Source organism: Amphiprion ocellaris, chromosome 2 (assembly GCF_022539595.1).
Source record: "Amphiprion ocellaris isolate individual 3 ecotype Okinawa chromosome 2, ASM2253959v1, whole genome shotgun sequence".
NCBI classification, from domain to species: Eukaryota; Metazoa; Chordata; class Actinopteri; family Pomacentridae; genus Amphiprion; species Amphiprion ocellaris.
The window spans coordinates 24871480-24885999 of record NC_072767.1 but is presented as its reverse complement, the minus strand read 5'-3'; the positions used below and the strand labels follow the sequence as shown (position 1 = coordinate 24885999).

The 14520-nt window shown below is 39.2% G+C and overlaps 2 protein-coding genes across 13 annotated transcripts in view; one reads left to right on the top strand and one right to left on the bottom strand.

The window, feature by feature from the left end:
* Window positions 1-130: 130 nt before the first annotated feature.
* On the bottom strand, window positions 131-7372 carry ddx59 (DEAD (Asp-Glu-Ala-Asp) box polypeptide 59). Of its 2 annotated transcripts, none has more exons than XM_023290947.3 (8): window positions 7321-7372; window positions 6063-6917; window positions 4254-4436; window positions 4048-4137; window positions 3360-3611; window positions 2021-2173; window positions 1151-1279; window positions 131-934 (listed from the first exon to the last, which is right to left on the bottom strand). In XM_023290947.3, the coding sequence occupies exons 2-8, from the start codon at window positions 6900-6902 to the stop codon at window positions 674-676; spliced, it is 1908 nt and encodes a 635-aa protein (XP_023146715.1). In that variant the 5' UTR covers window positions 6903-6917; window positions 7321-7372; the 3' UTR covers window positions 131-673. The 2 variants fall into 2 exon arrangements, with proteins under 2 accessions (XP_023146715.1, XP_023146714.1); XM_023290946.3 differs by lacking the exon at window positions 7321-7372 and adding an exon at window positions 7130-7299.
* Window positions 7373-8191: 819 nt separating this feature from the next.
* Window positions 8192-14520, top strand: part of camsap2a (calmodulin regulated spectrin-associated protein family, member 2a) — a 49241-nt gene continuing 42912 nt past the window's right edge. For all 11 annotated transcript variants that reach the window (XM_023290943.3, XM_023290942.3, XM_035957536.2 and 8 more), the window contains exons 1-2: window positions 8192-8810; window positions 12787-13046. In XM_023290943.3, coding sequence (XP_023146711.2) covers window positions 8672-8810; window positions 12787-13046 — 399 coding nt within the window. In that variant the 5' untranslated portion in view covers window positions 8192-8671. The remainder of the gene's footprint in view (window positions 8811-12786; window positions 13047-14520) is intronic.

Genomic DNA, 14520 nt, shown 5'->3' with positions numbered 1-14520 from the left:
ATCAAATAATCTCTGATTGTAGGCGAGTTAAAATAGGAAAGAAAATAAAGCTGTCATGAAAATATTGATAAACAACTAATGATATTTTCTGACCCATATGTAGTTATATGTCACAGTAATACAAAACAAATAAAATGAAGTGCTTTTAATATGAAGACTTGCTCACAAAATTGAAAAAAAAACACATTTTCATTGAGCTTTCATTACTGATTAAGCAGGTATGACAAGTTGTATCACAAAAAAGTAAACTATAATGAGATAGCATCGTCCAAGTAGAAATAGGCTTTTTAAAAATTATTTTCAGAAAGCAATTGACAGATGTTTGAGTAGAAAACCCCTGATGATTTGAGCTAGAATAAGATGTTTTTTTAAAGAATTAAGACAGAGTCTTCAGTCTTGCTAAAATAATAATTTTTTACAATGTGTGAAATTATGTGTCAGAAAAAAGGAGTTGGCTGTATTCAGTGTCTTACTTGCTTAATGGAACCATGATTTGGGTTCAAGTGGGTGAATTAGAAAGGATAATTCTTTTTTGAATCCGCACATTACTCAAGACATTTAGGCAGAATACAGCAAATTCACATCTATTTTTATTTTCAATTAAATATACAAACTAAACATTCAAAAACCCCTGAATAAATAGAACTATTGCAGGTATGAAAGTAAGAACTTGCTACTTCTTGCGTCGGTCATGTTTTCTTATGATGTCTAGCAGGTTGTTCTGGGTAACTAGTTTGTCATCATGTCCCGTCTTGGTTTTCTGTCTTTCCCTCCTCTGCTGTTCATGAAGGTGGGGTGAGTTTAATAGTTGTGGAGGCAGGATAGACCCTGTGGGTTTGACCCGGTTCACCACCTCCAGGAAGAGTCGTTTGTTGTTGTTGTTGAGGAAGGTGATGGCCGTTCCTCTGTGTCCCAGCCGACCGGCTCTGCCCACCTGAACGAAGAAGAAATAAAGATAAGCCAATATTCAGACTTATTTACTGTGGAAATAAACATTCTGCCATCGATTTGCCTCCACAGAATTTCCTTATTCTACCGTGACTACCAACAGGGACATGTTATGTCACACCATGGTTGAGACGTGCAGGTATATTTTATGTACTACATAAACAACACAGACATGAGTGCCATGTAATGTTGCTTCACTAACCTGGTGGACGTACTCATCCATTGTGTTGGGCATGTCAAAGTTAACCACCAATCTGACATTGACAAGATCCAGTCCTCTTCCGAGCACACCGGTACTGATCACCACTTCAAAGTCTCCATCCAGAAGACCCTAAAGACACAACAGAGCAAATATTGCAGTCACACTGGTTGAACGCTGCTAAAACTCTGCATGCACGCACTTTATAAAACTGTTTTTTTGTAATTACCAAATACTCTGCTCTCTCGAACGGCTGGTCCATTTTTATTAAGCCGCTACCTGCAGAAATTCTTGCTACGTTATCATGGAGAACCTAAAGCTCCCAAGATACTAAATAAACTACACTTAATTACAACAAAATGTGCACAAAATAATGCACAAGACACCTTGTCCATTTCCATCTGATAGAACTGAACAGAAAACATACAAACACAAATATATTGCTTACCGTAATATCTCTCTTATGCAAGTATAAATGCTTTGTTTATTAGAAAATTCAAACTGATGGATTATTAACATTTATTCAACATCGGTCTGGCCTTGTCTAATTAGATACATTCATTCCAACTTTTTTACTTTCCTGTTCTCTTGTGTCAACGGTTTGTTTAGGTAAAGCAGTTGTGATCTTTGGGGAAAAAAACTCATCTGGCCTCAGTGTTTTTCAAGAATAAAAGTGGATGAAAAAGAAAAACTTTCCTCCTGTATTATTAAAACAACATCCTTCGGGATTTAATATATCGGCAAAAGGCAAATTCCAGCTGTAGTTGTCTGTAGTCAACAACTAATTCATGAGCAACAATCTTGGACACCAAACATGGGAGCTCTGTTGTTTATCTGCTGGACTGTGCGTGTTCTGTCTGCCACTGGCCTCACCCTGAGGATGCGGTTGCGTTCCCACTGGCTCTTGTCAGAGTGGATTGCCACAGCTTTGAGGCCTGTCACCTTGGCGACCGCCTCGCACAGCAGATCAGCACCCAGTTTACAGTCCACAAACACAACCACTGGAGGCTGGTACAGCTTACTGTCCTAGAAAGTCAAGAATAAGCAGGTGAGACTTTTGTCACATCCCACAGCATTTCAAAACACAGATAATACAGTATCTCTATGAACAGACTGAAACGATGTGTGCATGTGTTAGTTAAGGAGTGTCAGGAACAAATGTGTCTGAGGAAAAAGTAACTGAGCTAGCAGAAACATTCACATGCATCTGTTTGGCTACGCTTGCAGAAACTAAAAAACTACTATTGTCAGCAGATGCAATAGACTAACTGTAACGATGTGTGCTGTAACAGAGGAGTGAAAACGTCCCCTATTACTAGTCCCAATTTATTTCTTTCCATTGACAACTCGAAAAAGCAGGAAGAGCTTAACACAGCCTAAATATGTACATATTCTTCAGTCTTTGCCTAAAGCAAAATGGTGGGTAAAATAAAGGAGGGGTTCTCACTGCTCTGAGTTTACTGTTGTCGTGACAAGTTGGAAGAACATGTTATCTTTTTTTCTGACTTAAATCTAACCCGAAAGAGTTGCAACCTATGAAACAACCGTTTCTAGTCGCTTCTGAGTCACGTCCACTCCGGAGTTTTGGTTTTCTTGGGATGTTCCCTCAAAATCCCAGCCTAACTGCCCTGCAATTTTATATCCCTAAATATACACACCCACTCCCTTTTTCCTTTTCAGAGAATAACTTCACTGTCATGAATAACTTGGTTTAACAACAAAAACAACATTACAACATGCCCATAAGAGAAAGGCTCCTGTTACTGACACTATGGCCGAACAGCACTTTTTTCATTGGTTTAACTAAGCAGACTCTTCCTGTCCTGCCTTGTATAAATGGTTCAAGCCATTGCTGGGATTCCTGGAATGAGGCCATGGCTCCGGGCCCACCCATTTCCTCCAAACAAGGGCCAGGGCTGCAGCAATGGCTGTCTAAATATGGTGTAGTGGGGAGACTGGTCATGGAGCACAAGGAATTCCCATCTCCAGTAGCCAGATTATAAAATACAACGCTGGTACCAGTGCATGTGAAGACTGAGCAAGAAATAACCTGTAATTTGCGAACTAAAATTAGAGTACAATTAGACCTGATCTTAGACAAAAGCTATGAAAAGTGCTGAACAGGTAAAGAAAGCACATTAGAAGTGGAAATGAACTTCCTGCAAAATTACAGTCACAGTAAAAAAATCAAAACCTCATGTCTATAACCTACATTGAGAATCTCAAACAGCTTCTTCTTCTTGGAGGGTTCCTCCACCCAAAGCAGGATCTGTCTGACGTTGGCACAGGGCTGGTTCTTCTCACCAATAACAATACGAACGGGATCACGCACTAGCCGAGCAGCTAGCTCCTCTGTCCCTTTTGGGATGGTGGCTGATGCCAGTAGAGTCTGGTGTTCTTCTGGGACTTGCTCAAGAACCTCCAGCACCTGCTGCTGGAAGCCCATCTTCAACATAGTGTCGACCTACAAGATATACCATAAAATTCCCAATTTGGAAACTAGTTTTGAATGATTTTTAATCATGAGACAGAACAATTTTTTCAGAAACAATTTGTTGTTTTTGTATTTTTGGGATTTATAGTACTTTAGATTAAGTTCAGGCAACTGTTTTTCCTCAATACGAAATTGAAATAATAGTGATATAATTTCAAAATCACAAATTATAGTTTACTGGAAGATGTTCATTTAGATGTAGAAAGCTACAAAGAGCTGAAAATGTATTGTTTTTGCTGAATACATTCTCGTTTTATCAAAAAAAAATGTAGAACTGTTAAATGAAGTAACAACCCTTCAACTTTTAAGGCCTTTTTGTTCTCAGAGTTACAAAGTTTGACATAGGAAGTGATATTTCAATTTTTCTGAACTTTTCACAAATGTAAATTTCAATATGTTGCCATACCTCATCAACCACCACAACTTTCACTTTATCAAGCTGCAGTGCCTTCTGCTTTAAGATCTCAATGAGCCGCCCAGGGGTAGCGATGACAATCTAAAGAAGATTAAGAGAAGAAAAGCACAATGATGTAGAATTGTAAATTTAAAAAATGTATAAGACAGTGGTTTGACTGAGAGAGAAAAAAATTACTGTCAGAACAGATACTGTACTTTGATGCTGCTCTTGAGGCGGTGGAGCTGTGGGGGAAGCGGCATGCCCCCTACCAGCAGTGCAGTTCTCATGTTGGGGATACCCATCACCAGCTCCTTGGCCTGTCTCTCTATCTGAATGGCCAACTCTCTGGTGGGGGTCAGGATCACAGCCACTGGGCTGCACACACCGTGAGCTGGTTTCTAAAAATTGAAGTAAAGTGTTGTAGATTCCATGTCTACTAGAGAGGTTTTCTGAATATTTAAATACAGAGATTATAATTTTTTGTGATAAAGTTGTTTTCCTTGAGAATGTGTTTATTTATTTGTCTCTTTTCTCTGCAGAAGGAGGTCATTGCTACCTCTAGGGCAGCTTCTCTGTCTGCTGAGTCTAGCTCAGCAGGGCAGCTGTTTGTTACAGAAGTAGTCTGAGTCCAATCTCACCCACTTAGCATGCAAATGCATCACCATCCTGCTTAGTAATAATAATAATTTCAATAATTCTTCTGGCTTGGTAGGATCTTTTTGATGTTTTCCAAAAGAAGAAAATGATATGATGTGTGCATTCCTTACTGCTGGTCATCTGTAAAGCTGGCGATTAAAGAATTTAATACCTGGACAAAGATATGCCCTGCAACAAAACAACTTCACGAAATGATGAGCCTTAAAACTTAGTTCCAGGCTTTTTTGGGGGAAAAACTAAATAAAATGAAAAATCTTTGACATTAAATAAAAACATAAACGCAGCATGCAAATGATCTTCCACTGACTTTGAAAAAAGTTAAGAAACTAATTTCTGTTGTTATCTAACTGTGCACACTGTTACCTGTTCAACTGGTGACAAATTCAATGATCAGGTAGGATAACCAGCACACAGACACTCCTTTGGCAATAGTCTATAAAAGGTCGCCTTAAAATGCTGCCTCTGTTTAAATTACAAGATGCCACATATGACAGGAGAAAGACGGGAACAAGTCGTTGGCATTACTGATGCTGGCATGTCAGTTAGAGCTGCAGCCAGGTACTTGAATGTCCACAACTCCAGCATTTGTCATCAAAATAATTGTATCAGACAACATGGCACAACGGATCTGTCACATGATGCTCTTGATGTACATGTGTTTGAATGTGATATTACATGATCCTGTCCTTCAAAATGTCTGACAACTTCCTCAAACTCTCCAGGAAGACAACATTTCACAAGCAGCACTGACCACCTGACTATAGATTTGTGATTTCTGGTCTATGACTAAACTCTCAATCTGCCCATTATCATTTTCAACATAGTGTCTGCTTGGTTGTTTCATGACATCCGTTCTGTTGGATCCCCAATGTTAAAATAATTGAACACAACGCAATAAAACACTACATGCTGCTTTTATATTTTTGTTCAGTATGTGTGTACAAGATAACATTCCATCAAACACCAGAATGCCTAGTGATTAATAGATACTCATTGATAAATATCACCTTAGCTGTTAGATTGTATTCTTATTTTCCAAGTTTTAGAAATATATTATTTCAAATGCAGGAAACATGTACTTGATGGCTAAAATATAATGTACTTTAAATGTTGTGTCACACCAGCCTTTGCCTTTAAAATCTGAAAAAAATGGAGAAGCCAGGCTGTTTAAGTCTAAACAGTCTGGCTTCTCCATAAGTCTAACTTGTGACACACATGCTGCTGGTGTTTTACCAAAATTGGTTTCCATTGGATAAAATTTCTTACAGATTATTTATCCTGTTATTCCCTGAGCTTTCTCTTACTACTATTTGGCAATTTCATTATATGAATTCATATGAATCAATATGTCAGCTGCATTACTGTACCTCCAGTGCCCTCACTACCACTGGCAGCAAAAAGGCTATAGTCTTCCCTGATCCTGTGTCAGCGCTGGCAATCACATCCCTGCCGGTGAGACCAACAGGCACCATCTGCATCTGGACCGGTGTGGGTGCCTCATATCCAGCCTTTTTCAAGTTGGCTCCTAATGTGGTAGGGAAACCACAGTGCGCAAATTCAACAATGGGTCTCCTGACATCTCTCCCCTGCGTTGCAATACCCAGTTCCAGTCTGATTCGCTGCACCTGATCGTCTGTTAGGCCTGATATGAACCGATCCTCCCTGTAGGAATATCCTGCTTCAGTTTCACCCCCTCCACCAGAGTCACCTGCTGGCTGTTGAGGAGTCCTTTCATCTCTGTTTTTGTCTTTACGTTCAAATGCATCTGCCCCAGTCCCCAACCCCATTTGCACTAAATGGTTGGCTTTGCATTCAAGACTGCAAACATCATTGTCAGTGGTGTCACAGATGTATTCCCCATAGCGACCACACATCACACAGACAGGCTCTCCTGGCTCAGGCCATCTCTGGCTCTTTTTGAATGATTTGACTGGTTCCTCCTCCTCCTCCTCGTCTTCTTCTGAATCATCTGAGGATGACTTTTGTCCATCGACATGTACTGAGATCTCTGCCACACGTGGAGATTCTCCTACAGCTTCTATTGTTTCATCCTGTGTTTTGGTGTCTTCACATGCTTCCTCTTTCTGAGCAGGTGTCTCTGACCTATTTATGTCAGTCTCCTCTTGACCAAGTTTGCTTTTCTTATTCAAAACTTGGCCTGGTCCCTGGGCTGGCCTCTTCACTTTCAGGGCTCTTGGCATGAACATTTTTAAAGCAGTAGCCTGTAAACACAAGAAAGCAGATGTAAACATTGAGACAAAGCCGAGGTTTAGGCATCACCGTTATTATGATAATAGCGTCTTTGGAAGATTGAACGGCTTGTACAACAAAAAAAAAAAAAAAGACTAAAGATAATTACATAGCTTAGTAGCAAAGACATATGGAAAATTCCCCCATGAGCAGAATTAAAGCATATTGCCAAGAGTGTGAATACCTTCTTGAACCGACATTTTTTCAAATGAAAGTTGTACGAAGCCAAACATAACCTGAACAAGCCAAAAGCTAACGCGTTTTTGTGTGTTTTGAAATTACACTTTTCCAACCATTATTCGGGCTAAACGTACTCATAAATGCTGGTAAGAATATGAGCTAAATATTTCATATAAATTAGCAGCAAACACATACCTCCTCGCGTCAAATCTTCCAACAGTTCAAAACATTACGACGCACATTTATGACGTAAGGCTGCATTGCATGTCGGGAAATGTAGTTTGCATTATTTTTCTGTTGTTATATTTTTCCTTTGCCTCTGCGTGGTCTCCATTTTTTTTAAAGAAAACAAAAGAACGCGTGTCGTGTTTTGTGTTTTTTATTAAATAGAAAAATATTAACGTTTTGACTCCATAGAAATATCAAAATATTCCATCTGAGTTCATGTTGCACATTGTGGGCGTGACTGCACCCTGTAGGAATTCAACTTTTTATTGCATATACAGTCTGTGAATTAAATGCGGCTCACATAATTTAGTGGTCTGAATCACATCACAGTAAGATAAAATATGTAAAATATGTAACTGAGAACACGTAGCTTTATATAACACCATTTGGCTTTGTTTTCTCACTAATTAGCATGCCGCATTCCCTTTGTGTTGTATTTAAATATTCGTCGGAATCGGAAAGCATAGCTACAAGCATAGAAGTCAATCATGTGGTTTACAGGTGTCTTTAATTAGATTATACATTACTCTTGACCTACTGTCATGTGGTGGATATGCTCAAGAGATTTAGTGGCCCTTGCAATTATGAATATACAGGACGAAAATGCAGCATGACACCCAAACGACAAATCACAACATGTTCAGAAGTCATTAGAATAATCATTTTAACGTCAGCCCTGTCGAGATGTAGCAAATTAATTAGGTTTGAACTGACACGTTGCGGGGAAATACGTATTTATTCCCGTTGAGCTCAAAGAAATCGAACAAAAGTGTTTCATTCCCGACACCATTGAAGGCACCTTCGCGCCTGCGCACTGCTCAACAAAGGTGCAGTGCTGGAGAGCCTCAGTGCGGCAGGAAAACCGCATCACGGCAGCAGGAGAGTGAGCAGAGGAGGGAGAGCAAAACACACCGGTTATTCATACAAAAATACATGGCCATGAAAGGAAGAAGCCCACTGCTTCCAAAGAGCCCAAATAATGGAAATATTGCTGTTTTTATTGAAGCCGAAGAGAACTTTTCACTGTGAAACCCAAGGAAACCTATCTTGGTCCGACGGAGTCCATTTCAACTGTTAGGGAGCAGAATGGATGAAAAACACCAAGACTAGCGACCCATTGTGTCAACGAGACTGTAAAAGGACTAAAACGAAGCCAGCATAGTATTTTATGACTGAAAGGACCCGTGAATAATCATCGGAAAGACGTCTCACCTCTTCAATTTACTGCCGTTTATTGTTTTCCCGTGAAATTCCAGTAGTGGGATGCTTTCTCGTTGTGTTGCTTCTTAGGGTTTAACAGAACAATCCAGGGAGAAATATGGGTGAAGTTCAGGACGTCAGGGATGTGAAGAAGACCTTCGTTGCCCCTGCAATAAAGTCTTTTGAGCACTATGACTTCTCCAGAGCTAAAATCTGTTGCAGCCTCACATGGCTGGTGGCCAAAGCATATGGGACAGGTAGGTCCATTACTGTACCTCTGTGTAGTTACCCAGACAGACGATGGATATGTTGTATTATTATCACATGCATGTTTGCCAGTATTTAATCTGTTCCTACCGCAATAAATATATAATATATTTAATATGTCTGTAGTAAATTCTAAAGGGGCATAACACCAACACAAATCTTCAAAACAGTCCTAGAATCCCCTAAAGCCATGTCAGTGATTTTCCACAAATGCTGCCCTTTGTTGTTGCCCACTTTGGGGCATTTTAAATGAATTCCCTGTTAGTGAAACCAGAAATAATATGCCAGCAGAAAAGATGTAACCTCATTCATGTGCTGGATCCCAGTGACAAAAGAAACATGTCTAAAGGAAAGGGATTATTCGGGTATCTGTCCCAAATCATGTCACCTTCAGGGTGCTGCAAGTCCAAATTAGAAAGAGATTCATCACGTGTTTTTTTTTCTTTGTTTTTTTTGTTTTTTACAATTTCAGCCAGATACATAGTACACAAATGATATCCTTGTTAGTAGTATAATGAAAAAGTTAATATGATGGTCACTATCTATTGCAAGACAAAAATCAACTGTATTTGTACAAATATTTAATCCTTCATGTATCTTGCTTATGCTCATATTACAAATTTGATTCTTATATGACATGATATTCTGGTAATAGATCGTCAGATATCAGTACACATCAAGGATAAAGTATGTTTGGCAGTGCAGTTACACTAGGTTTAGACCACTACCCAATCCTGTGCTATATTAAAAGTATTATAGCACATATATACATTTTGAAGAGAGATGGGATGTTATTGCAGGGAAAGTATGGATATAGCTTAGTTCTATGCTGATGAATCACCGCCCACATCTCCAACAATGCAGTGAAAACAAAATGATTAGTGAGTCTCCGTATCTGGCTAGTAAAGGTTGCCTGGCACAAGATCCTTGGTTGAAAATAGATTCAAAAAGACCAGTTGTGGCTGTTTTGCTGAGATTTGTTTAGTCTTTCCTCAAAAACAAACCTAAAGACTTAATTCAAATACAGTATTTCCCACAGGTTGAGAGATACATGATTGGCCCTAATGGTGAAGAACTGTTAGAGAGTAGCAAAACAACTTGGCCTTCACAATCAATGGAAAAATTTGTCATTTTTGCATTCTAAGGTTTACGATTGAACCCTATAAGGCATGCACTTCCAACTGGACATCACAAAGGAAGAACTAAAAATATGGTACAAATCTACAACACAAAAACATCTGTTTATGTGGGCCACATGCAAATGACTTGCACAGGGAGTAGCTGTACGAGGTGAAATAAACAGACCAAAGCTTTTTGTTTTTCAGTTTTTAAGCAGGAATCCAACTAGACTCAACAGCCACAATTGAGTAAATCTGTCTTAATAAATTGAAAGTGCAAGATCTTTCTATTAGATTCCTTTTCTTTGCTCTCCTCTTTTCAGTCCATTCATTCAGTAATTCATTTTGATCCCTTTATTGTAGTTAATGTAATACACTCTGCTTAATGTTCACATGAGCTTAAACACATCATCTCTGAAATAACAGACGCAGCTCAGTTCGTCTGAGCATGTCATTCCTTGCCACTGTGTTGTAATAGCCCAGCAAACATGAGATCCCTTGCAGATCCTCTGTGTATTTTCAATCAGGACTGAATGAAATGGGCTGATTCCAAAAATACAGCACTCCAGAGAGAGAGAGGGAGGGAGGGAGAGCACAAGAAAGAGAGAGTGAGCGGGCTCATTTCCAGATCCCAGCCTACGCCGCTCTGAATACTTCACATGCATCTGCCTCATTACACCAATGCAAGAGTACATCAAGAATATGCAGTCGAGTACATGCAAGATGCAAACCACAGAGCAGATGATGTACTGTCAGGAAATACTGTCACATAGCATACACTGATGCCACTCTCAATGTACTGGTTCATCTGTGGTTCAGAAGCAAACCTCAGACAAGAGTCATTATTTAATGCTGGGTTAAAGCAACTAGTGAAAGAAAATAAATGTAACTGTCTCCACATCCACTTAACAAGACGACTTTGCAGATGTCCTTGTTAAAGCATTAAACTCGTTCTGCTCTGTTGTCAACAACTAATGAATAGAATACTGTGAATGTGAAGGAAGGTTGAACAGATTTCTCTGCATAAGTGAAAGTCAAACAAATGAAATGTTTGGAAGTACAAAATAAAAACAGCTGGAGTACAGTTTCCATGCATTTGAACAAATGTGAATATGATGAAATGTTTCACATTAGGTTTTCAGTCTCTAGTGGATTGTTGCGAACATTTTCTTGTAGTTATTTACAGATGTCTTACTTAATTATGGTAGTATCAGAATAATGTGATTTTTAATTCCAGGAAATTGGGACACAACAGATAAACACTCCTAATGTTGACACTTCTGTTAATTAGTATTATAGAATTAGGTGCGTCACAGAACATAAACCAGAGGCACCAGATGTTGGAACACACAACACACAAAGGGAGCTTCTTCAAATCTTGCAGCCTGAAAAATATTCTGAAATACAGCATTTTTTGATTACCCAAGTGAGAAGCAGATATACTGTGAACTGCAGGGGTTTCGTTGTGTAGCTCAGCCTGACCTCTGACCTCCCTATGCAGGATGAAAGAGGAAAATTTAATTTCTTTGTGGGGCTCCATAACATGGAAAAGCATAAAACTCTGATAGCTGCTACTGCTGCTGTCTGCATTTGTGTTCCACAGTAACACAGAGTCTATCTGTAGATGACCTTGTTGATAATGGTCACTCGAAGCAGGTGATTCATTGACTTTCATGTGCATGTGTTGGAGGATGGGCAGCAGTGTTTGGGAGCATAAAACTGTCACTGTGGCTAACCACAGTCCACATTTTTCTCAGCGTGCACACACATGCACACAAGCAGTTATCAAAATTGGTATCTATTCGGCTGATGACACTGACGAGCTCTGCATCTGGAGTGTGTGCAAATGAATTCTAATGTTTTCACACAGCTGCAGCATCTCATTTAAAACTAATGAATCATGGATTTATTGTTTAATCTGTTGTGGAAAAAAGGACTTGAATCTGCTTGGCTGTGTACAATAGTGGAGCATTCTGCGCTCAAGCACGGTTTTATTAAAATGCTTGCTTGTTCAGTAAACAGTGGAGAGAAAGGTACTGGACAAAAGTAATAAAAAGCACAATGTTTCTGAATTATTTGTGGACAATCCCCTTGTGATGGACTTGCCTGAGGTGATGCACACACACGCACACACACACACACACACACACTTCCGTGCAGCCTCTCTCTTTGATGAGGCAGGCAGTGAGAAGGGTGTTCCCAGGGAGCTGGAAGCTGCAGAGATACAGACTAGATGAATCGATCAGGTTCCACTCCTCCTGCAGTTACTATAGCAACAATGAGGTCTATCCACACACATCCCTGTCAAGATATTGTCAAAATATGGCAATGAAAAGAAGTAGTTCAGCCAAAGTAAAGCCAGCGAATATCTGTACCATAGGGAAATAAAATCAATCAAAAAGTCAAATTTGGTATAAGGCTGCAGTTACTATATGTAAGTGAATCTCAAGTTTACCAGATTTTTCACTTTTTTCCTATAGTTTTAACAGTGATAATTTACTGCAATCAAGGAAAGACAGATTGAATAAAAAAAAATGTTGTGTTTAGCATGCACTGCAAATCTCTCGCATTCTGTTCTCTGCTTACATCAGAACTTAAAGTGTCCTCATTTACCTTCTCCTATTACAAACTGCTCAATTAAGCAAGATTTTTGTTAATATTGGTGGCAACATTTTGATGTAGGAATTTAGAAACAGGCTACTGATAGCCAAATGTTAATATCCAATGTGCAAACGATTCACACATTTTAAGTTAAACACATTAATGCCATGTTATTCTCACTGAGCCGCTGCGGAATATAGTTGAAATGTTTTTTTTTTTTTTTTTTTTTACTTCCTTTGTTACACAGACAGCATCCCAGCAGACTTGAAGGACCCCTTCTACACAGACCAGTATGAGCAGGAGCACCTGAAGCCTCCTGTGGCCAGCCTCCTGCTATCTGCTGACCTCTACTGCAGGGCCGGCAGCCTCATCCTGAAGAGCGACACGGCCAAGCCCCTGCTGGGTCACGATGCCGTCATCCAGGCTCTGGCTCAGCGTGGTCTCTATGTCACTGACCAGGAGAGGCTGGTCACCGAGAGGGACCTGCGAAAGAGGCCTCTGCAAATGGTAAGAAAGATTTTTAAAAATATCTTTCCAATTTGCACCTTTTCGGGCGCCGGCTGTTACTGACCTCGGAAAATCCATTTTTTTCACTGTGCACCTGCAACCTTGAATAACCTGCAGAACAATCTGAAGCTCGACTCATTTTTATCCTTAGGACAATTCCAGTTTTTAATTTGGACTTATTTTACTCCCAGCTATTCTTGTTTTAGTTGATCCACTGGTTTTTAAAACTTAAATGCTCTAATATGACTTTATGATAGTAGCTTTTCTTTCTAGCATTTTACTGTTATCCACGTTATTTTGTATGCCTGCATCTTTCATTTTTTTACTCCGCTGCATTGCAAATGAGGCCTTCATGCTTTAATGTACTCCGAGTTTAAATAAAGGTTAAATTAATTCATTAAAATTTAATACAATTTTTTTTAACATTAGGTTTATTTTGAATAATCCCAGCAACAGAATTTGACAGCAGTTCATACCCTAAATCGATAACTACTTCGCTGTTTCTCTGTAACTTGGGCATGTTTGATGCACATCATCATTCCTTTATTCCACGCAGCTTGTCTTTTAAACTTTAGTTAGCGAGGAAGAAAGGCATTGTGGAGTATCAAAAACAGGAAGTGGTACCTGTAGTTACATATCTATGCTTGCATGCAGTAATGTAGAAAGTGATTGACCCTGTATCTTGCCCATCCAAGTAAGGCCAGCTATTCTATGGTAATTTAAGTTTTGCACAGAAAATTTTACAATTATTAATTTTAAATAACAGTAATAAAACACCCTCACTAAGTCAGCACATGCATCTGAAAAAGCTGAATAAACTGAAAATGAATTTAATCAAGCATAATAAAATGACCTGCAGTCTTAGTGCGGACAGTCATTAATACACTTGTTCTCCTGGCTTAATCTGTGAAATGTTTATCTGTGTGGTCATTCAATTAAAGGTGATCAACCATTTACTTTGCATTTGGTTGACAGGAGACTGATGCAAATGCTTTACTAGAGTGGGAACCGCATTGTCTTTCAATAGCCAACAATTGTGGATTGTTTTTATCATTCATATTTAATTAGAAAGACAAAACAACAACACTATGACCTGGTGAAAAAGTGCAACAGACTAATGCAATAAAAGATGACTAGTGAGCAGATACAGCAAGACAGAAGGAATTTCTGACATTTACGTGGACATCCTGGTGTCCACACAGCATTTACGTCTTCCATAAGGTGGTAATTAAAACCAGCAATTTGACATGTACATTGCATTGACCTCAAGGCTTCCACTGCCTAATATGTAGCTACATATTCTATATGAGAGTGTATAGAACAAGATCTATACTCACAGCGTGTTCATATCTCATCTCTGTCAGTGATGCAGCTGAGATGACTTTACAGGCAGCTTACAGAGTGGGAATGAGGTATCCTCATTATTTTGAGGCAAAATCTCAATAGGAGGCTTTATTGCGTCAGTGAACTGCAA